At 43.4% G+C, this 22857-nt stretch overlaps 8 protein-coding genes across 8 annotated transcripts; 2 read left to right on the forward strand and 6 right to left on the reverse strand.

The window, feature by feature from the left end:
* Window positions 1-13: 13 nt before the first annotated feature.
* On the reverse strand, window positions 14-1649 carry P175DRAFT_0486741 (uncharacterized protein; the record flags this gene model as incomplete). The annotated part of the gene is made up of 4 exons (XM_040895642.1): window positions 14-461; window positions 530-622; window positions 681-1195; window positions 1248-1649. The coding sequence occupies 4 exons, from the start codon at window positions 1647-1649 to the stop codon at window positions 14-16; spliced, it is 1458 nt and encodes a 485-aa protein (XP_040749295.1).
* Window positions 1650-2053: 404 nt separating this feature from the next.
* Window positions 2054-2459, forward strand: P175DRAFT_0445380 (uncharacterized protein; the record flags this gene model as incomplete). Its single annotated transcript, XM_040894279.1, has 2 exons — window positions 2054-2326; window positions 2379-2459. The coding sequence occupies 2 exons, from the start codon at window positions 2054-2056 to the stop codon at window positions 2457-2459; spliced, it is 354 nt and encodes a 117-aa protein (XP_040749296.1).
* A 197-nt stretch (window positions 2460-2656) lies between these two features.
* P175DRAFT_0466222 (CocE/NonD family hydrolase) lies at window positions 2657-4603 on the reverse strand (the record flags this gene model as incomplete). Its single annotated transcript, XM_040894900.1, has 3 exons — window positions 2657-2760; window positions 2828-3720; window positions 3809-4603. 3 exons carry the CDS (start codon window positions 4601-4603, stop codon window positions 2661-2663), a joined length of 1788 nt encoding a protein of 595 aa, XP_040749297.1. The 3' UTR covers window positions 2657-2660.
* A 357-nt stretch (window positions 4604-4960) lies between these two features.
* On the reverse strand, window positions 4961-8012 carry P175DRAFT_0560594 (uncharacterized protein; the record flags this gene model as incomplete). The annotated part of the gene is made up of 7 exons (XM_040900994.1): window positions 4961-5590; window positions 5643-5673; window positions 5732-6172; window positions 6228-6268; window positions 6337-6441; window positions 6487-6834; window positions 7998-8012. 7 exons carry the CDS (start codon window positions 8010-8012, stop codon window positions 5378-5380), a joined length of 1194 nt encoding a protein of 397 aa, XP_040749298.1. The 3' UTR covers window positions 4961-5377.
* Window positions 8013-8131: 119 nt separating this feature from the next.
* On the forward strand, window positions 8132-9650 carry P175DRAFT_0445558 (FAD-dependent oxidoreductase; the record flags this gene model as incomplete). Its single annotated transcript, XM_040894289.1, has 3 exons — window positions 8132-8219; window positions 8325-8362; window positions 8454-9650. The coding sequence occupies 3 exons, from the start codon at window positions 8132-8134 to the stop codon at window positions 9648-9650; spliced, it is 1323 nt and encodes a 440-aa protein (XP_040749299.1).
* A 5855-nt stretch (window positions 9651-15505) lies between these two features.
* Window positions 15506-17913, reverse strand: P175DRAFT_0519037 (glycoside hydrolase family 43 protein; the record flags this gene model as incomplete). Its single annotated transcript, XM_040899081.1, has 4 exons — window positions 15506-16650; window positions 16716-16889; window positions 16966-17422; window positions 17515-17913. 4 exons carry the CDS (start codon window positions 17911-17913, stop codon window positions 16004-16006), a joined length of 1677 nt encoding a protein of 558 aa, XP_040749300.1. The 3' UTR covers window positions 15506-16003.
* Window positions 17914-18358: 445 nt separating this feature from the next.
* On the reverse strand, window positions 18359-20264 carry P175DRAFT_0526420 (Zn(II)2Cys6 transcription factor domain-containing protein). Its single transcript, XM_040899469.1, has 4 exons — window positions 20010-20264; window positions 19256-19944; window positions 19087-19207; window positions 18359-19036 (listed from the first exon to the last, which is right to left on the reverse strand). Exons 2-4 carry the CDS (start codon window positions 19850-19852, stop codon window positions 18474-18476), a joined length of 1281 nt encoding a protein of 426 aa, XP_040749301.1. The 5' UTR covers window positions 19853-19944; window positions 20010-20264; the 3' UTR covers window positions 18359-18473.
* A 1807-nt stretch (window positions 20265-22071) lies between these two features.
* P175DRAFT_0535652 (uncharacterized protein) lies at window positions 22072-22753 on the reverse strand (the record flags this gene model as incomplete). Its single annotated transcript, XM_040900242.1, has 2 exons — window positions 22072-22545; window positions 22637-22753. The coding sequence occupies 2 exons, from the start codon at window positions 22751-22753 to the stop codon at window positions 22072-22074; spliced, it is 591 nt and encodes a 196-aa protein (XP_040749302.1).
* Window positions 22754-22857: the final 104 nt, after the last annotated feature.

Here is a 22857-nt window from a genome sequence, read left to right on the forward strand (position 1 = left end):
GGACAACACTAAACTAAGCAACCTTCCTCACACATGTATACGTATAATACCCTAATGTAGACACGGTCGCCACCAACGAAACCAGAGTAACCACTCCACCGGTAATAATGCCTTGCTCGAAGAACCCAATCCTCTGCCCAGGTCGCTGCCCAGTCGAAGGCAGTGGGGCCATCGCTTCATTCCATATCGCAACAGACTTCTGGGAGCCAGCCTGGTCAAGGACACGGCGCACAAGCCTGGTGTTGCTAGTTTCGGTGACGAGCTGGGGCCGCGGAACTTGGAATAGATTCGTAGGGTAACGGGTTCCCCGGCTGAGAGGGCCATTCACAGGCGAGGCAGGCCCAAGCAACATCTCCACGGGGACTTGGTTTATCCATGAAACGTAGGCATCGATGAACTGGGTCAGGTATTTGGCGGCGGCCGGCGAGCCGAAAGCGTATGTCGCAGCCAGGGTTCCCAACCTAGATGGTCCAATATGAGCACGAAGTCGACTACAAGGAGAAAGGAGAAAGGAGAAAGGAGAACAGACGAGCTGGTAAAATCAATCGCGTCATCTAGGCTAGTTACAGGGTGCAGCACTAGCACTTTCTCGTCGACCTTTCGCTGCAGAAGAGGAGATTTGCTACTTTTGGTCAGTGTCCATAGCGGTTGGTATCAGGTAAAAAAAAAGGGGGATGTACCGGTCGTGAACTTCGACAATCCCCCATCCGGACCCGGCCACAAGCACCCTTGCACTCGCATCCTGGTGCGCCAGATCCAAGAAAGACAACCCGGGACTGGATCGACGAGGATGAACTGCGTTTTGTCTGGCCTCGCCGGCCGGACCGGAAAGATATTTAGAAGACTGGTGGATAATCGCCTCGACAAACTCCTTCATGGCGAATTCTTGGACGAGAACCACGTCTGGAGAGTATGTGGAGCGACCGCCGAATGCGAATCGCGCCGTCACCAGCGACTGGGCAGCAGCTCTCACAGCCGCGGTGCGGTCGACCACTGCGACAGTTCTGGCCGTGGTGGGTGAAATGAGGCTCGGCCCAGAGACATGGGATACGTCGCTTTGTGCGACTACTAGCACCTTGTGGAGAAACGCCGCATCTGGTCTCTCCTCGCTGATCGCAAAGGTGTCCGCATCCAGGGCCCGAGCGAGAATCTGGCGGAGGAGCGGAGCAAGAGACATGGTGGTGTTCTTGGTCACCTACTGATGGTGAGATCATAACCCGAATTCCTGTCTAGGACGGCTCACTAACCTCCAGAATAACACAGTTGCCGGCGGCCATAGCAGCGCTAAGAGCAGAAATCACCGAAAAGAGCAGCGTGTGAGTGGCGGGGATAATGTAGACGATACCTGTCCCGCGAAGAGCGCCGCCATTATCCTTTCCGTGCGCAACCTGATACTCCTGCTCCAGGTCGGTCTCTAGATCCAGAGACAGGTAGTGTGTCCGAATTTCCTTCAGCGCCAGACAAATCTCAGCCTGAACTTCCTCCGGGGCATTCCCAGAGTCTATTTGGATCGCATTTTTGATCTGGTCAATTTGCTGGACGAGAGCAGCCTGCAGTCGATGGAATTGGTTCTGGCGGTATCGAATATTCTGACATCGGCCATCGATCTCGGCAGCAACCAGCCGGGAGAAAGCCTGAGGAGCCACCATGGTCTGGAATTTTTTTTTGCTCAAGTTGAAAGGTTGATCTCTGTTAGGAAGGGCGGATTCCCAGCAGCAGTTGGTGGTATAAGATGAAGCTATTGTGGACATGCCGTTACATACTCGGGAAGAGGATCCACGAATTCATCGTAGAACGCTCCAGAGTTTCCCCCGCCCTGTTCCGATGGTTGAAGCTCAGGTCATAAAAGGAGGGTTTGAAAAAGGAGGGTTTAAAAAGGAGATTAAAGGTATACAAGTGGTGGAGAGACATCGGCATGTGGAGGAGCCATGCCCGCGCTATCCAGACCCGTTATCCTCGACGCTTCTATCCCTAAATTCTGCTGTATATTCTCCTCTCCCTTCTATCTACCTCGTAGTAGAGCATATATACACTTACCACTACTCACACCGTCATGTCGACCACTACAACCCAAGTCAGTACGCTCGACATCTTGGCCGACTACGACCTGCATCACAGTGGTTCGGAGGCGACTTCAAACGTTGAGCCGATTGCCAACCCGAGAGCACCAACACCACAGTCTATTCACTGGCCTTGTCACTACCGCCGCATGCCTCCCCATCGCCCTACCAACCGCAATCTCGATCAAGCCGAGAGACCAGCAGGAGTCGACCTTCCCGAGTTCCTCTTCATTCAGTCGATGCTCCACGGTGTCTGGCTCAATGCAGTACGTACATCCTCTACCATTCCTTGAATCCAGTAATAATTAACAGTCGCAGTCCGTATCGCGGCTATGGAGATTCACGGGAGGAAGAATGAATGACCGGATATTTCGCTACGACGTGGGAGGAGAATGGTAGTCGTTGACCGCACTGTGTATAGGACCTAGGTATCATCACATTGAATGATTGTCCACTGCTCCTTGGGTGTTACGTTGGTTCAACCATTCCGCATATTCTACGATGATTACATTAAAGACAGCGTGAGTTACTAGTAGGATAAGGTCAACCTAGAAATCTCGGATTGCGGTAGATCTCATACAGAGCCTCCTCTCTCTCTCTCTATGTCAATACTGGCTTCGAGGGGATAATAGGCAGTGTGATGTAGTTATCACCATGTCCAAAGTTGATATGGTTCAGTCCATTAAGCTTCTCCGGGGATCTGCACAATGTTAGACACAAAAAAAAAAAAAAAGGGATTGAACTAGTGTTTGTTAATTGATTCTTACCGGTCAATGGGAGAGTTGTGCTGGAAAACTCCACTGCCCTGGGTATCGCCCGATGCGACCTCGAGGACAATCTTGCCCCCCTTCTCGACGACCACGTTTGTCGGCCAGACCTCGATGTCCACGGGGTACACCTCGCCAGGAATGACTGGAAGCACGTCTGTCGAGTAATAGTCGCGCTGAGGGAGCCATTCGCGGTGGCGTTCATGATCCTTGTTCACCTGGCGCATACTGACGCGTAGCCAGCCCTTGCAGAGCGGGACGGGGTCACCAGCAGTACCCGTGTAGAAGACCTCCTTCCCGTCGGGGGAGATGTGTCGCAGGGTGAGAAAGAGATCAAGATCGCGAGGCGTGGGAGAGCCAGCGACGGGGCTCATCGACACGTGGAGATGGGCGACGATGTGGCCTGTGATTTCAGTCTCTTCGCCAAACCCAGGCGTTGTGAACTGGACAGCCTGGGGGGTGTCTAGGGTTCCCAGAGCACGGTATGTGATCTTGCTGGGCCGCTCCTGGGGCGGACCGGTCACCAGCTCCTGCTTCGATGTCAAGTAGTACTTGGTGTACTGGGTGCGAGCAATGGGCCACTCGCTCTCTTGACGACGGGGGAATTGCCGCTCGGCCTCAGCGTGATTGAATCCGACATCGCCCTTGCGCAGGACCATGTCCACCTTGGGTGCGGTGCCATTCGCCCATCCCACGCGGTCCTCGCCTTTGAGGAAAGCGTCGAGGAAACTGCGCTGAACTTCCACCTCTTCCTTGTAGTAGAAGGGGAGGTCATGGCGGCCGGTGATGAATCGGAGGTACTTCAGTTCACTGCCTGCTTGCGTGTACCCCTCAACATTTCCACGCAGATGCAGAAGAATGCCACCCCAATTCGCGACAGAGAGAAGAGGCACCTAAGAAAGAAAGAACTGGTCAGTACCAAAACAGGACTCAGAATGGTCTGGCTGTCTGTCTGTCTGTGTGTGTGTGCCGCCCACCCACCTGAATATCAGTCATAGTATACTCCTTGCTAGCATAGTAGAGATCATCTCGGAAACAGTGATCCACGTTGTCAATGGTCTGGTCCTGGCGATTGGCAACAAGCTCCTCCTCTGGTAGATCCCCTTCAATAGTATCTGGGCCCCAGTTTCGGGCTGCACGCGCCGGCAATCCGTACTGGTTACTCACCACCTGGCGATCCCACCAGAACTTAATAAACGAGTTCGACAGAATCCCTCCGTGACGACAGCGGTCGCGGTAGTAGTCCGACATCCCTTCCCAAGGAATCATACAGGCAAGACCCTTTGGCTGCCGTGCACCGACCCGCCATTGACTGCCAGCGTAGTAACTGATTCCGAGAAGACCAACCTTCCCTGTAGACCACGGCTGCTCTGCGGCCCATTCGACGACGTCGGAGAAAGCCTCGCTGGTCTCCCGCGACATGGTATCCAATTTCCCCCGAGACTGGCCCGTGCCGCGTTCGTCTGCGCGCACAACCGCATACCCATGTTGAGTCCAGAATCCGGGATCGGGTGTCTCCCAAGCCGAGTGCGTAGAGTGGTGCTCGGGGTTGACTTCGCTGAATGACTGGGGATGGAAGTCGGCATAGGGGATATCTTTGCCATATGGTCCATATGTCACCAGCACCGGAGATTTGCCCACCCCCTTGGGACGATAGATATTACACCGGACAAGGCCGGATCCGTCCTTGAGCACGATAGTCGCATTCTGCTCGAAGATGTAGGGAAAAGAGGTCTCATCCACGGTCGTGATGTCGTTTCGAATTGGATTCGGCATGACGGCTAGACCTTGGCTGCAATTAACCTGGGGAAAATATATGTATAGAAGATCCCAGTCGCCCTGCCTGCCTCCCCTTCCCGGGGCAAGTGGGATAAATAGCCAGGAGATGGTTCTGGTCCCCTCAGTCTCCCGGCATTGTACCGTCCAAAGCTCCCTTCCGACGTGGAGCCGAAAGTAACGAGCCGATTGAAGACTCCCGGCCGTTTCGGGTGACGCAGCTTATACTTTCCTGCCGTGTCGTGCGTCAGGGGGGGGGATTATGGCAATTGAGGATGCCATTTCCATCGTGTGATGCTACCAAGTAATTAGGGCTCACCCCGAAAAGGTTCACCAGCGGGTAGTTAATATTACGACCTCATTCAAATAGGATTTCATTAAGCAGATCAAAATTCTAAATATGGGGATAGGCAACATTTCCTTCCAATCTCCATGGCATCTATCCATTTATGTATGAACCCCCACACTACTGCGGCAGAAGATTACCACCAGTAGGTCGGAGCAGTCGATTTTGGACCCATCAGAAATCCCTCTTTTACTTAAGAAGCAGGCCATCCATCCTATGCTTGAGATCCGGATCCGACAACTCAATGTCATTTCCATTGAGGGTTTCTTGTGGTTGCATTGATAATGTCCCGCATTCAACTATCATAACCGTCATAACGTACAGTGACTAACAAGGGTATTATATATATAATGCACGATCAAAATGGACCCAGCCCGCAAAGAAGGAGCGAAGAAAAACGAATGGGAAGGCTATGCTACATGTTCTAGTTACTGATCTCGCCATGAGCCCGCGCTCTCTGGTTTCCGGGCATAAACTACCGTTCCCGGGAGATAGGCGTGGGTCTTGTAGTCCCGGAGAGAGGAGCGCATCTGTGCGAGGAACAGTTGTGAGCGCTCGTAGGACCATTGCAGGGTCGAAGTCAGAAGCCGGAGCATGAACCCTTCTACACCCCCGTTGAGTCGGAATTGGTTCCAGCGACCCTACAAAGGTTAATGAATAACGGAACGTCAGAATGCAATGATCAAGACTTACGAGTTCATGCATTTTTGGGTCAGAGCTCCACCTATACAAAACAAGAACATCAGTAATTGCAGGATGAAACTCAGAGGAAGTATACTCACCCATTTACAGGCCAGTGATAGTGCTTCTCAACCACATCAACGAACCCCACTGCTTTCAGGCGCGTCGCAGATTCCTCCCAGATCGTGAAGCTCTTGCCGAACCTCTGCCCCGATTCTACCACCGTTTGCCCCCAGAGATGATAGAAATGGTCGGGGCCCATGGTATTGTCATCCGCAATTGGTTGGACTGAATGTTCCACCACTTCGATATAACCACCGGGTTTGAGGCAGCGCCAGCACTGCCTGAAGAACTCGTCCCAATCTGGGACACAGCCAAACATTTCACGGATATGAATGAAATCGAACGAGTCGGAAGCGTAGGTCCAGGGAAGCGTTACATCGTCGATTTCAAAGATGCAATTTGGAGGTACAAACGAGGGCTGGATGGGTGAGAGGTCCACACCGGTTACTCGCGCGCTCGGATACTCATCGGCCATGTCTCTGGAGTGGTTGCAGGTTAGGACGCGAAGACACATGAAGCAAAAGACTGACGTACATGGCCCAGATGCCAGTTCCAGTTCCGACATCAAGGATTTCCTACTGGCCATTAGAACTGGTTCCAAATTGAGGAACCCCCGCCCAAAAAAGTGCCGGACACGACGGACCTGTGGGTTTTCAATAGGGGCAAGGTGCAGTTTGCCATCGAGTGTGAGAAAGTACATGTGGTGGGCTAGGTCTACAAGAGCATTCGCGACCTCGTCATTTGGGCCCTATCCGTGTGAGCGAGATCCCGGTTAATGGCTCAGCCAACGTACCCAATATGCACCGTCACGGTAGGAGTGATACCGACGGCCAAACTCGTATCGGTAGTCCGTGATGTAGGTTGATAGCGATTTTGTGTCGTCGCCCAGCAAGGAATCCTCCCCATAGGCGGAATCGGTGTCGGCCAGCGCATCCTCCCGCTCCCGCTCGCCACTTCCATAAGAATACAGCATTTCAGGAGGCATATTCGCAACGTGGGAAATGTGTGAACCGCTTGCCGGGGGGTGCCCCTCACAGTCCGATGCGACCATGGCGGAGTACGGCGGACTGGAATCGAGATTATGAAGGGTGCCAAGATCTAGGAACCGTACCGACGAGCCGCCGGGATCGACACCGCCGATCTAATATGGGTGAATGAGAGGGAAGAAGAAGGATTGGCTTTACTGGGAGGAGGGAGGAATGATGAAAAAGGACCTAGAGAAGGATATGGCCATCACCTGGGAGAGAGGGAGAGATAGAAGAACAGGATGTGAAGTTGAAGAGTGGAGGAGATCAAGATTCTGTCATTTCCAAGTTAGTTTTCAGTGCCGCATCTACTCGTGTGGAATAAATAGAAGGTAAACGGCAGAAGATGCAGGTATGAATTGGAGGATGAGGTCGAAAGATGGAAAGGAGATGAGGTACTCAGTATCACCTGACCTCACAGTATTTTCTATGGGAGACTCGAAGACTTCCTCAAGTTATTAATTCTGCATCCTTTATCCTTTCTTTTTCTTTTCTTTTCTTAATCAGATGTAGGTAGAGTGTATACGGTAATTAAATTATGGGATTTCCGTGCAGCCGTTTACTACCAAAGTAGTGAGTGACTACTCCGTACCTACTGATTAGTGCTTCGTAGTGTTCCCAAATCGGGAAGTACTGGATAGAATTATGAACATTTGCATAGGTATTTCTTATAATAGATGACTAGCAGAGTAGCCGAGGTATGAAAGGATTAAACCCTCTTCGACAATGCCATTATTATGATTATTCTCCTTCCGGGTGGACTCGTACTTGACTCCTAGTTCAACCCTAGTCCAGCCCTAGTGCAATCCTGTTGATTATTGTCCTCTCCCTCCACCAATCCCAATATTCTTGTAATTCTAGTCTCCTTCCTCGTCTGTCTTAGGCCACTCGGTCATCCGGATTAGTTTTGGAATTCGTTGGAGAGAATGATCAGAATCCCTGTCATGATCGTTCCAACACATCCGCCGTCAACCGACCCTCATCCTTGCCATCATGCTGCAGGATATCTGCAGGACATTCGGGAGGGAGGAACAATTGACATCCTCAGGAACTCTCTTACGTCTACTTAGGGATATGGATGGATAGATGTACTTCAGCTTCCTTTCTGTATACCGCGTAGGTGGAACAATGGCATGACCCCGTTCTCCCTGGCCGCTCCAGTCCGTCTCCACCGGCTTTGATTATTATTTGCGAAAGGCATTAACTATGAGTTAGTTCAGAGTAGATAGATTGAAATCTTGACCTCTCTACGGAGTACGGAATGACAGCATACACTTACTTTCTTGTCGGCCATGGCCTCGCAATCGGGATCCTCTCTTATATTCCTTGCTTTCTTGCTTTCTTCACCCTCCTCCTTTGCTCTTCTCCCCTGCTGACGATTTCCTCGTTTCTGGGCCCGAAATTCTCCTCATGATGAGTTGCTTCTATCGGCGGGTTCGCTCACTCTTCCAGGGCAAAGCCCACCCCGGTCCCACCACTACGGTTCTGGTGGTTGGTGCAGGTATAGCATGAATGCCCTACCCCCGGCCGGCCTACCATATAGTCCTTTCCAGTGCCCTGGATTCCAACACCATCACCTACAGATACTGATCATGGGTACTACTAGGCTCAACGGGACTAGCACTGGCTCAGGGCCTCAAAAAGGTTAGTCTTTTGCGGTTTTTTTTTTCCCCATTGATCCCTAGTGCTGGGAAACACGATCCCCCTAATCCGGGCACGCTAACAATGCCTCAAGGCTGGTATACCGTGCATTGTCGTCGAGAAGAATGAATCTCTGGATGCGCAACCCCGCGACTGGAACATGGGCCTACACTGGGGCGCGGAGCCTCTCAAGGCCCTGATTCCAGAGGAAATGTGGGCACAGATTCAAACCGTCCAGGTCGATCCCTCGACCCCAACCGCAGAGCATGATTCCCTCCAATTCCTTAACGGTCAAACTGGCGAGCTCATGACAGCTGTGCCCGCAAATGACTTTTACCGTCTGCGGCGCCGAAAGCTCCGCGGGCTCCTCATGCAAGACTTGGATATCCGCTGGGGGGTTCAACTGGAGCGGATCGAGTACTCGAGCGATGGTAAATATGCCACGGCGCATTTCGAGAACGGCCCTTCGATCACGGCGAACCTGATCGTGGGGACAGATGGGGCGCGTTCAACGACGAGACAGCTTCTCCTTGGGGCCAACGGGGACATTCGCACATTGCCATACTGTGCAAGCTTTGTACAGGCGCGATTTACCGCCGAACAGGCGCAATTCCTGAGAAAGTTTCACCCCCTGTATCTGGCTTCCATCAACCCGGCCGGGTACTTCTCCTTCTTCGGGATGCATAACGCGGAGCAGCCGGACCGTCCGGAGACATGGACCTTCTTCTTCTACATCTCGTGGTATTCCCCGCGGGAGGAACAGGAACAGACAGCCAACTGGACGAACGCCCAGCGACTGAAACAGGTCAAGGAGTTTGCAACAGCATATACCGAGCCCTGGAAGAGCGCATTTGAATGGCTGAGCGATGACCACGAGGTCTGGTACATGAGCTTGACGGACTTCGACCCAGGAGCGAAGGGCCACCGCTGGGATAACCACGACGGTCGGGTCACGCTGGCCGGAGATGCGGCGCATGCGATGACCTACCAGCGCGGCCAGGGCCTCAACCACTCTGTCACAGATGCAGCGGTACTCGCAGAAGCAGTCCGGAAATTCGTCCGGGGGACTTCCACCCAGGCTGCGGCGATTATGGCGTACGAAGAGGAGATGATTCCTCGAGCGGGCGGGGAGGTCAGAATGTCAACCACCAATACGGAGATGGTGCATCACTGGGATGAGGTTCTGCAGTCGCCAATTATGAAATCAGGCATGACGCGGGTTCAGGATATCAAACTTGATGGTATCAATGGGCACAACCAGCATGGAGGCCAACAAGCCGTAAAGGGCTAATTTGAAGAGTGGCCTCTCTCTCTTTTTTTTTTTTTTTTTTTTTTTTTTTTTTTTTTTTGCGTTTTTCTTACCCCTCAGGAATTAATACCCCGTGTTTGGAGGGTTTTATATACTGGTTTGTTCTGCTTTCTCTCCCCTGTATATGATATGTTGGAGTGCTGCACTCAGTGAATGCAACCAGCACCACCATAAAGCAGCATCACCATAAAGAAGAAGATAGCGACACGTGACTACTCTGTGTATTTAAGGCCACTATTTCCTTCTAGATCTCCATGCTTCCTCCAAGTATCTCTCCTTCTCTCTATTTCCTAGTTAGACCTAATTGAATTTATTTCAGTCAACTTTCTACCGTCATAGTTTGACAACCTTTATTAGGTTATGAGCCCTCCTTAAGGTTCTATTTTATGCTTTATAGATCTCTAAAACTCTTATTATATCCCTGTACTAGAGATCTACTCCCTGATTAGAAAGAGATCCTGGCAGAAATATTACCTACTACTATTGTGTTACACCACCTGTACTGCTGTTGTGTTACCCTACCTGGGTGATAGTGTGTGGAAAATCTCCATAATTTGACTAAAATAGTAACTAAACCTACCCCTGGCGGATATCCTGACATCCCTGACTTACTATACCTACCTTTAATGGCTACTACCCTGTTTACTAATAGCTGAAATCAAGCAACAAAGCTAAAGAATGGCATATTTAACTTGAGCCTGATAATAGTATTAGAAAATAATTTAAAATTTAAAATTTAGACTTTATTTATATAAATAAAGCTAAGGCTTTATAAGATAAATAAGCTTCTTAAAAGTAATATTTCTAGACTATAACTTAATAATCTTAAGTATAAATTATAGGAACTTCTTTTATAAATAGTAGCTAGTTAAATACTATATTTAATAAGTAAGAAACTAGTAAAGAAATTACTAATAAATATTATCCTATATATCTTTATAGATAATTTTATATAAAAATTATAAAAAATAGTTATTAATAATAATTAAAGATATATATACTAGACTTAAAAAGAAATTATTAAGATTAAATATAAGAATTATATAATTATTAATAAGTTTATATTAGACTTTATTTAGAAGATAAATATTTTTAATAAGTTAAAAATAATTATTATATTTTATTAAGTAGTTACTATAATACTTTAGAAGCTTAAAAGAAATAATATAAGCTTTATAAATTTAATCTTAAATAATTTAAATAATAATCCTATTAAAATAATTATATAGAAGTATTTTTATACTATATATAATATAGTAAAGAATAAGATTTAAGAGAATCTATTATCTAATATTATATCTAATACTATAATACCAGCCATAAATATACTAAATTCTTAATTAATAATAAATAATAAAAGGAAGTAATAATAATAGTAGAAATATATACTACTATAGAATATAATAGTTATAGACTATATTAATTATTAATTAAAGTAATTAAGGAAACCTGAAATACTATATTTATTTTATAAGGAGGAAAAATATAATATTAAGAACTACTTATATTTAGTAATTAATAAGTAGAAGGAAGGGTAGAGACTAACTTTAATATTTTAGTACTTTAAGCTATATAAGTTAAAGAATAGGAATAATTTAACTTAAAATTAAGCTATTATTCTAGCTATATAAGCTAATATTATTCTAGATATTAATAATTTTATATTATTTAAAGTTAATATACTAATAATTTTAATATTAATTATCTTTAGAAATAGGTAGCTATATAACTCTAGAGCAGGCTATATAATATATAATAATTATAATCTCTTTAATAATCTAATTAAAGACTTAAATAATTTTAAGAATTATAGTTTTATTACTTCTAATAGCAAGGTAGTATATTCCTAAGATTATAGAAAAGTAATAATTTAATTTAAATTAGATAATAATACTTTAATATTATACTAAATAAAATATCTTTAGAATCTAAATATATTATATAACCTAATACTAGTAGAAAGAATAAAGGTAGAATTAGGAATTTATTTTAACTTAAAAAATTAATATATTTATAAGATAGTAATAGATAAGGTAATTAAATATACTATCTTAAATAATAATATTCTATTTTTAGTTCTAAATAAAATAGTAATCATGCCTACCATACTAATAGACTTATTACATTAATAATTAGGTTATCTATCTATTAAATAATTAAAGTGCAACAAGGCAATACTTTATAATAAAAGTAATAGCTTGGCCACTAATGACTTACCTACTAATTAGAATACTAAACCATACTATAAAGTATATTAATTATCAAAATTAAAGAAAAAAATATCCTAAAAACCATAATTATATATAATAAAACTATTATAATTTATATATATAGATCTCCAAGAAATCAAACTAATTAAAAGAGATAGTATTAAGTATATCTTACTAGTTCTAGATAATTATTCTAAATACCTTTTTACATAATATTTAAAGATAAAAAGCAAATCTTTAAAAATATTAAAGAAAATATATAATAGTTAGCTAAATATAACTAATATTTATGTTAAAAGGGTCAGATTTAACTCTACTCCTAAATTTAATAAATATACTAGATAGAACAAGGATTTTAGCACTATATATGAACTAATACTACTACAAACCCCTAAGGAAAATAGCACTATTAAATAGTTTAGTAGCTATATAATCTAGACTGCCTGTATAATATGTATATAAGTAAAAATAGAACTAATAATATAGCTATATAGTATAGATATAGTGGTCCATATTTTAAATAAGTTAGTTAGGGAAGATAATAATAAAGGAAAGCTACTTATATAACTTTTTTATAAAGGATTGAATATCCTAATTAGAGATATTAATCTATAATATATTTATATATAAGGATATAAGATATTTATAAATATCCTATATAAGGATAGGATTAAAAGTATAAAAATGTTACCTAGAGCAAAAATTAGTTAACTAGTTAGATATAATAGAGATTATATCTACAAGGTATGGTATCTAGATACAGGGAAGATAATTTAGTTAAGAGATATAATATTTAATAAAGGTAATATTAATAGAATAGATAGAATATAACTATGACTTCCTAATAGACTAAAATTAAATAATAATAGTTTATTTAGAGTAACTATATCTATTAATATTAAAAGGGGAAGAATAACCTATAATAGTATATCTTAAAATAATACTATTTCCTAAACCTTACTATTAGTAAATAATAATAAGGTTATTATAGGAAGAATTTAAATGTTAATACCTAATCTAGCCCTACCCAAACCAAGCCTACCTGACCCAGAGGCGGGTATCAAACTTATTATACCAGAGCGGCCACCTGCCTCTAGGGCTGCCCCTAGGGCTATCTCCAAGACTACCGAGCTCATCATACTAGAGCAGACACCTGCCTCTGGGCCTGCCTCCAGGGCTATTTCCAAAACTATTACCAAGTAAAATAATCGAGTAATTAGTAAGAATATGGAGGAGATAGTAAGATCTAGTATAAAGAAATAATCTAGGTAGGGTAGATATAAAGAAATAATTAATTATTTTATTATAGATAATTTATATACTAGTTAACCTATTTTTGAAAGGATACTAGTATTATAACTAATATAAAGGCTTCTAGAGTTATTTACCTGATATAAGGAGGTCTTACTAGTTTTAGAACCTTTTAAAGATAACTATACTCTAATAATTCTAGATATATTAAAAAAGAAGTATTTAAAGATTAGAAAGCAGGTTAAATTTAATATTAGGAATATAGAAATAATCAACCTAGTAAAGGTATAGAATCCTACTAGTAATAATACTAGTAATAATATTACTATTCTATAAAGATCTTTAAGATCTATAAAGAGTTAATATTAAAGTATTTACTTTAAAGATAAGCAGGCAAAGTAACTATAGGAAGAGGAGGTAAAATAGGAATAATAATCTTAATTCTAGTCTATATTATCTCTAAAAATACTTCTAGAAATACCTTATCTACTAGAATCCTATCTAAAGTTAGAAGAATTATCTAATATAATTACTATAATATTATTAGATCCTGGTAGTTTTATACTAGAGATCAAGCCTATAAAGACTTATAAAGTTAGAATCTTATAAACTTATATTTAAGTAATAAAGTTACTATAAAAGAATTACTAGATATAAGTAATATAAAATTAAATTAACAAGCTTAAAGTTATTTAGACTTATAAATTTATACTATTATTAAAGGATATAAAGGTCTTACTAGGAAAATAAGTATATAATTTAAAGTTAGATATAAATAATAATATATTATAATTCTATATAAGATAGGTTATATATAAAAACTTCTAAAAATTAAGTATAAACTTTAATTAAGTCTACTCCCTAGTAGTAGTAGATACTTTAGTAAAGCTATTTTTAAGTATAGTTACTTATTTTAATTTAAAATAAATATAATTTAATATAGTGACTACCTATCTTAATATAATAATTAAGAATTAAAAGATTTATATATGCTAATTAACTAGTTTTAATAAGTAAGATAGTATAGTATATTTACTACTTTAAGCCCTATATAAATTATAATAGTTAGTATTTCTTTAATATAAGGAATTCTATAATATTCTAGTAAAAATTAGTATAAAGGTAATTAATAAAAACTTATACTTTTATTATAATCTAGATTAGTAGCTAATACTTATTATCTATATTAATAATATAATAGTTACTAGCCCTAATAAAGTAAATATTTAATAATTTATAGATAAGCTAGAAAAATATTTTAAATTAAAATAATTAGGTAAACCTATATAATTCTTAGGATATAATATTTATAGATTACTTAATAATCTAATATTAATATTCTAATATATATATATCTAAAAAATACTCTATAAATAGAATTTCTATAGTCTTTAGCTATATTATATACTAATAACTCTAGAATAGAAATTAACTAGAGAGATACTAGATACTAGTAGTATTATTCTAGATACTATATATATTTCTACTAGTAAAGATAATATTATTTATTATTAGGAATTAACTAGATTATTAAATTAGATTACTATTTAAACTTAACTAGATATTTAATATGTAATGACATAACTACTATAGAGAAATTATAATCCTATTAAATTAGATTATAATATAATTAAATAAGTTTTCTAATATTTAAAGAAGATCTTAGATTATATAATAGTCTTAGGCTATTTAAATAATCTATTATATATATATATTAATACCTCCCATGCAGATTATAAAGATAAGAAATTAATAAAAAGCTTTATATTTTTTATATTTAGAGCACTAATTATATAAAGATTAGTAAAGTAATTACTAGTTACTTTAAATTTAACTATTACTAAATTTATTATATAGGATACAGTAATAAAGCTAGTTATATAGTTATAAAAGCTATATATAACTATTAGACTAGAAAAGTCTATAAAAAGTACCATACCTTTATATACTAATTCTGCTAATACTATTACTTTAATAAAGAAGCTAAATTATATATCTATACTTTACTAGATAGATATTTGCTACTTCTTTATTAAAGAGGTAATTAAAAATAGCAGAATTTAGCTATAAATGGTGGGTAGTAAGGATAATGTTGCTAATAGGCTAATTAAGGTACTACTAACTATAAAATTTAATAAATTTATTAAGAGGTTAGGTTTTAGCAGGTTAGAGATAGACTCTAAATAGCTTTATAAAATAGATATGTTACTAAAGGGGGTATATTAGAGTACTGTACTTAGTAAATATAACTAGTACCACTATAAAGTAGCATCACTATAAAGAAGAAGATAGTAACACGTGATTACTCTATGTATTTAAGGCCACCATTTCCTTCTAGATCTCCATGCTTCCTCCAAGCATCTCTCCTTCTCTCTATTTCCTAGTTAGACCTAATTGAATTCATTTCGGTCAACTTTCTACCGTCATAGTTTGACGACCTTCATCATGATATGATATATGATATATGGACGATGCCCTCTGCCCTCTAACAACCCACCATATCCACGCATTTCAATTCTATATTCTTCATTTTTGGTTAACCAATTGTCTGCCCCTGAATGTACAATCTTGTTTGACCTGAATTATTTCAATCCTGACTCCTCTACTAAGTAGTACAGTAGTACCATACCTCCCCATGGATAGATTCTAGACCTAATCTTCTCACCAACAACAACACCGCGGACAAAAGTCCAGCGTAGCCAGAATCTAAACTCGACCAGAACAACCCCCTTCCCAAATCTGGGTTGTAAAAGTGATCTCTGACGTGTTCGCTTCACATTCCTTGGCTCCCTACCTCGCGCGCGATCCACGAGTACCTGGGCAATGTTGGATGCTGGCTGCCGGGTTGACTACCTAGCTAGTTGTGGTTGATCTCTAGTAATAATCATTGGAGCGAAACTCCGCATGTCCAAAATCCGCCGGAACCAAACAACTCTCCCGATCCCCAAAGGCATACAACCCCAGCATCATACCGGTGAATAATGCACCAACCGGGAGTGGGGCTTCAACCATGTCTTTGTTGCTGATTGACCCCAACCAGGTTATTCCAGGGCTAGTATTAGATGCGGATGTAGATGTAGAGCTGGAGGTGAAGCTTTCTCCTTCTTCTTGTTCTTCTTCTTCTCGAAATCCGAATTTATATTCATCTCCACAGGCGATGACCAACGTCACCTCATTTGAAACCGTAGACAGATCCATGTCAATCGCTTCCCCGGAGACGTGTCTGAAGCGGATAATTCGCTTCTTTGAATGTGAGTCATTCGACTCAGGCTCCGCACCGGGGGAAAGTCGAATCCCGATACTACTGTACGTGAAGTAGTTCAGCCAGAGGACGGTCCCCGCCTCCGTGTTTGGCGAGGTAGGTGAGAATGACAGGCTGGTTTCCCAGGTACAGAAGCGGTGGGTTTGTTTGCGCAGGAAGAGAGTCGGACAGGTTGGAATGGAGAGGGTGTAGGGGTTTCCGTGCAGACGGAGGTAGTTTGGCCGGGTGGTGAGGGAGTAGTCCTTTTTAACGGGGGTGTCTATTTATTCACTGTTAGCAGTGATTTTCAAAGAACAAAAGAAAAGAAAAGAAAAGGAGAAAGACTTTTTCGATACCAGCCTAGCTGTAGAGTTGAGGATGCGAAATCGTCGCGCCATTCCACAGGATGTTGGAATTGGTAGAGCTGAGGGCCTCCATAGTGAAGAGTGATTTTCCCCCCACCGTTCAACACCGGCCAGTCATTCTCCCATGCTAATGGGACAAGGAATGTTTCTCTCCCTGTTCAGAGTGAGTATATCCTTCTTCGATATGGGCGTTGAGTGGACGAGTGTGAGAGAGAGAAAGGGAACAGTACCGAAAACAGATTCCTCCCAATACCCATCTCGCTGGACAGGTCGAACCCCCAACAAAACAGCCCACCACTGTCCATTTACATCCGTCACTAGATCTGCGTGTCCTGTGTTCTGGACTTCATCGTTGACTCCGTTCCGCCAAAGCGGATTATTAGGCCCGAGTTCCCAGGGTCCGAACGGCCCCGTCTCGCTACGATTTACCCATTCACAGTGGCCGCTCTCGGTGCCACCTTCTGCAGTGAAGAGGTAGTAGTATTTGCCTCGTTTGAATATATGTGATCCTTCTGCGACCCCGGAGGACGATTCCCGGATTAGTCGGGGGGTTGATGTGGCGTTGCCGGTTTCTAGATCCACGGTGGAAATGTGTATGGCGAAATCCTTGATCGGCTTCCCTGGGGTGCGATGAATTTTGCGGTATGTAGTTGAGAGATAGGCTGTATCGTCATCATCCCAGAAGATCTGTCTCATGTCAGTCTCCGGAACCCCCTAAATGGCATATCTTCTGGGTCCTAGAAGAAAAAAAAAAAAGAAAAGAAAAGAAACCTACGTACATCTGGATCAAAACCAACCTGGTCAAAATACACAGGATCAGACCACGAGTCCGAGTCCCAGATATTCCCCGTTTTCACATAAAACCCCCGTGGCCAGACTCGATCGTCATCTTGGGGACGGTACCGTTCAAAACTTGCCGCAAGGATATAAAAAACACCCTTGTGGTACCGCAAGGTTGTGGCCCAGACACCTCCTCCAGGCTCCGGGGTGTGGATCTGCAATTGACTCGGGCGAGTCAGTGCGTGCCCGATGAGTTTCCACTGGATCAGATCTGTGCTGTGGTAGATTGGAGCTCCGGGAACATATTCGAAGGTCGATGTGACGAGGAAGAAGTCGTTGTTGACCCGGATGAGAGAAGGGTCAGGGTTGAAGCCTGGGATAATTGGATTGCTGTACATCTTTCTGTTTCTCTCCAATGTAGTAGAATTTGGTATTTGAAGGCTGGAATCTACAATGGGGTTCAAGTGGCCATTTGATAATATGTGGTCTTTGTTGTGGCTGGAGTTGGGTTTTCATATATATATATATATATATATATCCTGGTGTATATATATCTAGGTATACACGTAAGATGTGTGTACATGATGTTGATTGGTGGATAAATTATGCTCGTGGGAATGGAGACACCATTTACATAGCCTTATTTTGATTATTAGGCTGAATTCATGATGATATATTTTGACAGAATAAAGGATTAGTTAGAGGTTGTTTTTATCAAGTTCGAAGGTTAAACACAAACAGTTACCTAGGTAGGTTGTAGTGCACAGCTGCAAGCCAAACTGATGAGTAGGGGCTACCACATCCCGGGCGTGGCTGCATCTGAAGAAATGGAATCAGATCAGGCAAGAATGATGAGAGAAAAATATTGTCATATATAGACTATAGAAGCTCAAGCGTGTTATAAAAAATCCGCCGTATCATAATGTCGTGTACTACCCCAATACCAAGCTGATGCTCATCAGCACCATCCTTCAGTACCTACCTCGGTGACAATCCCTTTGAGACGCCATCTGATTTTCTGAATGATATCAAGCACCCATTTTAGATTTGACCGACCCATATCCGTCATCTCTTCACTTCTCTGTCTCTGATGCAGAAGCTCAGCCTGCTGGAACTGTCGGACAGTGTCATAGAAGCTGGTCGCCATCGTGTCCAGCTTTTTGGCCGCAGTGGTAATTAAGAGCTTCTTGTGTTGCCGGTCTTCCTCCTCTGAGAGTTGGAACATCCCAATTCCAATCTTGGTGGTTTTCAGAATCGCCGCCCCGTTCTTCTCTACATAGCAAAACATGCATACCAGCCGCTGGAGAAGCACAGCCGTGAGCACGAAGCTGGTTGAGCATTTCAGGCATGCACTGCAGGATAGCAGCTGGCTGATCTGCTCGCTGATGTGGCGCGTTGTCTCTAGGACGGTGTCGAGACCTCTTTGGTCATTGTCCATCGGCCCACAGAGGTGGGAAATGCAATTCAGTTGAGTCTTAAAGCAGGAACATGGGGTCGTCCCAGAGAGAAGCGGTGAGCTGACTAAGAGGGTTTAGCATGTGTATTAGTGCACATCGTGAAGGGATACTTACATCTGGAATTAGGAGAGGCTTCCCCGAGACCGTGTCCATTGAAGGAAAGCCTGGAAGATGGCGGTCTCGGGAATGGAGGGTCCATCGGAATGCCATCTCTTCCAAGACCGCTCGAGTTTACCTAGCAGGAAATTAGGCAAGATACACGCAGAAAGCTGAGCAAACATACGCTGCTGAAAATACTGCTGAGATCTAAATTGTCAAAGTCGCCGGAGAAGAAGTCACGCAAGGCTGGATCCGGCGTCAGGCCCATGTTGCTGCTGCTTGAAGAGTCTGTAGCATTTAACAGAGTGAAATCATCTAGAGCCATGGAATCATCGAGCGATGTCGTGATCTTGTCCGGAGTGACTTTATGGGTGATCTTCTCATAGTCGGCGTCAATAGGCACGGCATTCTTTAGGCCGTTGTCAACGGTTGCGGGTGGTGGAGGAGGAGGAGGTGGTGGAGCTTCGCTGCTGCTGTTGCGGCTGTTGCGGCTGTTGCTCTGTCTCTTCTTGTTATGAATGGCCTTTGTCCGTCCACTTCGCATCGAGACACTGTAGTGACAGTATCCATCATTATTCATACACCGTCTACACGGGTTCCCCCCAGAGCACTTGACGCGTGCCTGGCGGCATGCATCGCAGGCCAAGCAAAGCTTATGGTTTGTGCCCGGAGACGACCCACCCTTAGGGGAACTTTGATTACTTGTCCCCCGACTCGAGGTTCGACTATATGGTTTCCAGTTGAGAACAAATTGAGCAGGGACATCCGCAGAGGAAACCATGATTGCTTTGTGGAGGAGGGTTGGACCTTCGCCCGGAGGTAGAGGGGATGATGGCGCGTATTATTCAGGGAGAAGATAGTTTGCAACCTAACCTAACGGCAAACCCCAAAATGTTAGCAGTGTGTCATCCATCAGAGACCGCTGGGGAAAAACGAACGGTTAAAACCCGGCCCACCAAGACTTGCCAGGACGGCAACCGTCGTAGAAAGCTATCGTGTCTGCAGCGGTGGAAACACCTAAGATCGATAACCTAATAAACGCCTAGTTGCTATAGTATCGGACCCCAAGAAACACACAAAATAGACCTGCCACGGGTGTCATATAAATCGATGGGAGAGAAGAGCATCCACTGGAGTGCCGCCGTGGGTCTGAGCACTCTAAATAATCCTATCGAGATTGAGCACCCTGAATGCATTCCAATCTTGAAGTTCGTCTTGAAGGCAACAAAGGACTATCATGTGATTTAGCGCGATGGTGTGACGGCCTGAGGATTTGGCAGTCTTATTATTATTAATATGATATTATTTCGCTGTCTTCTACAGAGTAAGGAAGTTTCAGCCAGGCCGCTCGCTGATCATTTTTGGAGAATTGTAAACATGGCCCCAAGATTGCAGCACACTCACAAGAATAATGTAACATCATCATTGTCAATTTCCATTTCCCATGGGCTAGGATATTCTCCGCTGCAGCTGCTAAGGGGGCGGGACGATCATCTACTACGTAACGGAAGCAATAATCTAATGGTGTCCCCGCGCCTCTCCACACATGGATATTAGATATATACGGATGTATCTATGATAGAGTAGGGCTTCTGGCCCGCTGTTGATTGGCGCTGGTCAGTTTGTTCCTAACCGTTAAGGGCTCTTCATGCCTACGTCTCCTTCAGCTGCTTTTAGTGCTGACATTGTGAGTTAAATTAGCTTACACCGGCAGGAAGCTAGAACCGGGAATTTTTTTTTAGTTCTGGTAGTGCGAGTTCAACAGGACTACTCCGTATCTATGATAGAATCTACTCCTAGGTATGCGTCATCTAATTGAATCAATCCTTTCGCAAGCTGTTCAGCTTATTGTCTCAGAGTCGGCTGAGCCCCTCCGGCTTCTGTCACTCGCTTACCTTACCTGCTAGGGACTAGCGCCGGATAGATGGTTGTTCCGATGCGTTCTAGAAGAATCAACCATCTACCACCATCCTTGATCCTTCATATAAGTTTCTTTGCTCAGCTTGATTTTCTCTCTAATCGCGTCTCTTGAAACACCTGAATCAACCAACAAACGCTGTGTCGTTATTCAGACACATCCCTAGTAGTTCTCCAGACTGCGGATTTTCAGCCCATATAGATAACTCCTCAGCCTTCATATCCCCTCGATGTCCCTGTCTGGACCCCTCCCTCGAAGAATGATTCCATGCAAGGCTCGATATGCAGGCCAACAGGTCGGAGAAGGCGGGTTTCCCCGTGAAACCAACCCGGATATATACATAGGGTCTTGTCATAGAGTCTATTATTTAGCGCCTGGCAGATCGTCGTGTTGGTGTTTTCAGTCACGTATCTTAATCAATTCTTCCGTTGGTTTGTTCAGGAACAAGGTTATGACACCGTACAGAGGTGGTGGGGGCTGAGAAACGTTTTTAGATTGTGGGTACCTTTGGCTAGTATGTATATTCTCAATCCTCTGAGTAGACCCGCTGATGTATACCGGGGTATACGGAGTACTCCGTACTCCGTACCCCTTCCAACTACTTTCCAACTGGAGACTACCTAGGTACTTTTACTCACTATGGCCAGATATCTTAGCAGATATGGGAGCTTGGAACAGTATTTCAATGATGTGCTGTAAGATTGATGCCAGCAGAACATGGTTTCCAATATTTAGTTATCTAGATAGTAATACGGAGTACCTTCAGCTGTAATGGAATGTATAGTCCGGTCATCCTGCAACTAAACTGGATTGGATTTAGGGGCGGGGAAGCCGTTCGTGATGGCATGAAAAGTACTGCGAAGTACAAGCAACGGTAATCAAGACAGTATATGAGTCTTTTTGTATATATCCGAAGCAGATCAAACTCTGTACATATCCACATACATGCCTGGCTGATTTCAACAGGCAACGAGGTTTCTACCACTTCAGTGCACGCGCCCCTCGGTCATGGTTAATTGGGCCCAGAAACAGCCGCTTACGGAGTACTCCAGGTAGTTTCGTAGTTTCGCGGAGGGTTTTGGTCACTCGGCTTGCATTCCCCTTGTATCGTGGTAAGACCCAGTTTCTCCACCGGGACGGAGCAAGGAGCAAGGAGGAGCCTTGGTGAGCTCGACGACGGAGTTAAGCTGGATGACATCTAGGCTTCCTTCGCCAAAGGCTACTTTGGACCAGCATACCCTCTTTATGTATGCCTTTACGGTTTTGGGTTTGGGAATGACTGGCCCGTGGGTGAGTAATCGCTCTGCAGGCAAGACCTCCGTTGTCTTGTCTAGTTTGATACAAATCATTGCCGTAGAAGAACGCGTCGATAGTGAATTCTGGCTCTGGTGATTGGGAGGCCTTGAATCACACACGGTACTTGCAACCTGGAAGGATATCCCCGGTGTCTTATTGGCTGCTGTGGAGGAGTGCAATGCATCATCCCAAAGGCAAATGCGGAGGTGTAAACGTGGCCCGCAGGGCGCAACGTACGGATATTGTGGTGAGCGCCGCAGCTAGCATGACAGCTCCGTTGCTTACCTAGACGATGTATTGAAGAAAATGGTGTCTCTAGAAAGCTTAGGAGGCAATATCAATTTGGCTGACCCTCTGCTCTGAATATCTTCTCGCACTGGATTGATCTGACGTGATCCGGCCACAGTTAGCGCAAGCTTGTTCCACGACACCACGAAGGATGATCTGAAGGGCTAGCCATTCACGCATGAAGAATGTGCTAAGTACGGAGTATGCTTGTGAGTCTTGGAATCCCTTTATTTCCAACATAAGCCTTACCTTGCGCGGTTGTGATTGGGTAGTATTTGCTGAAG

This window comes from Aspergillus ochraceoroseus (genome assembly GCF_002846915.1).
Source record: "Aspergillus ochraceoroseus IBT 24754 chromosome Unknown P175scaffold_9, whole genome shotgun sequence".
NCBI lineage: Eukaryota > Fungi > Ascomycota > Eurotiomycetes > Eurotiales > Aspergillaceae > Aspergillus > Aspergillus ochraceoroseus.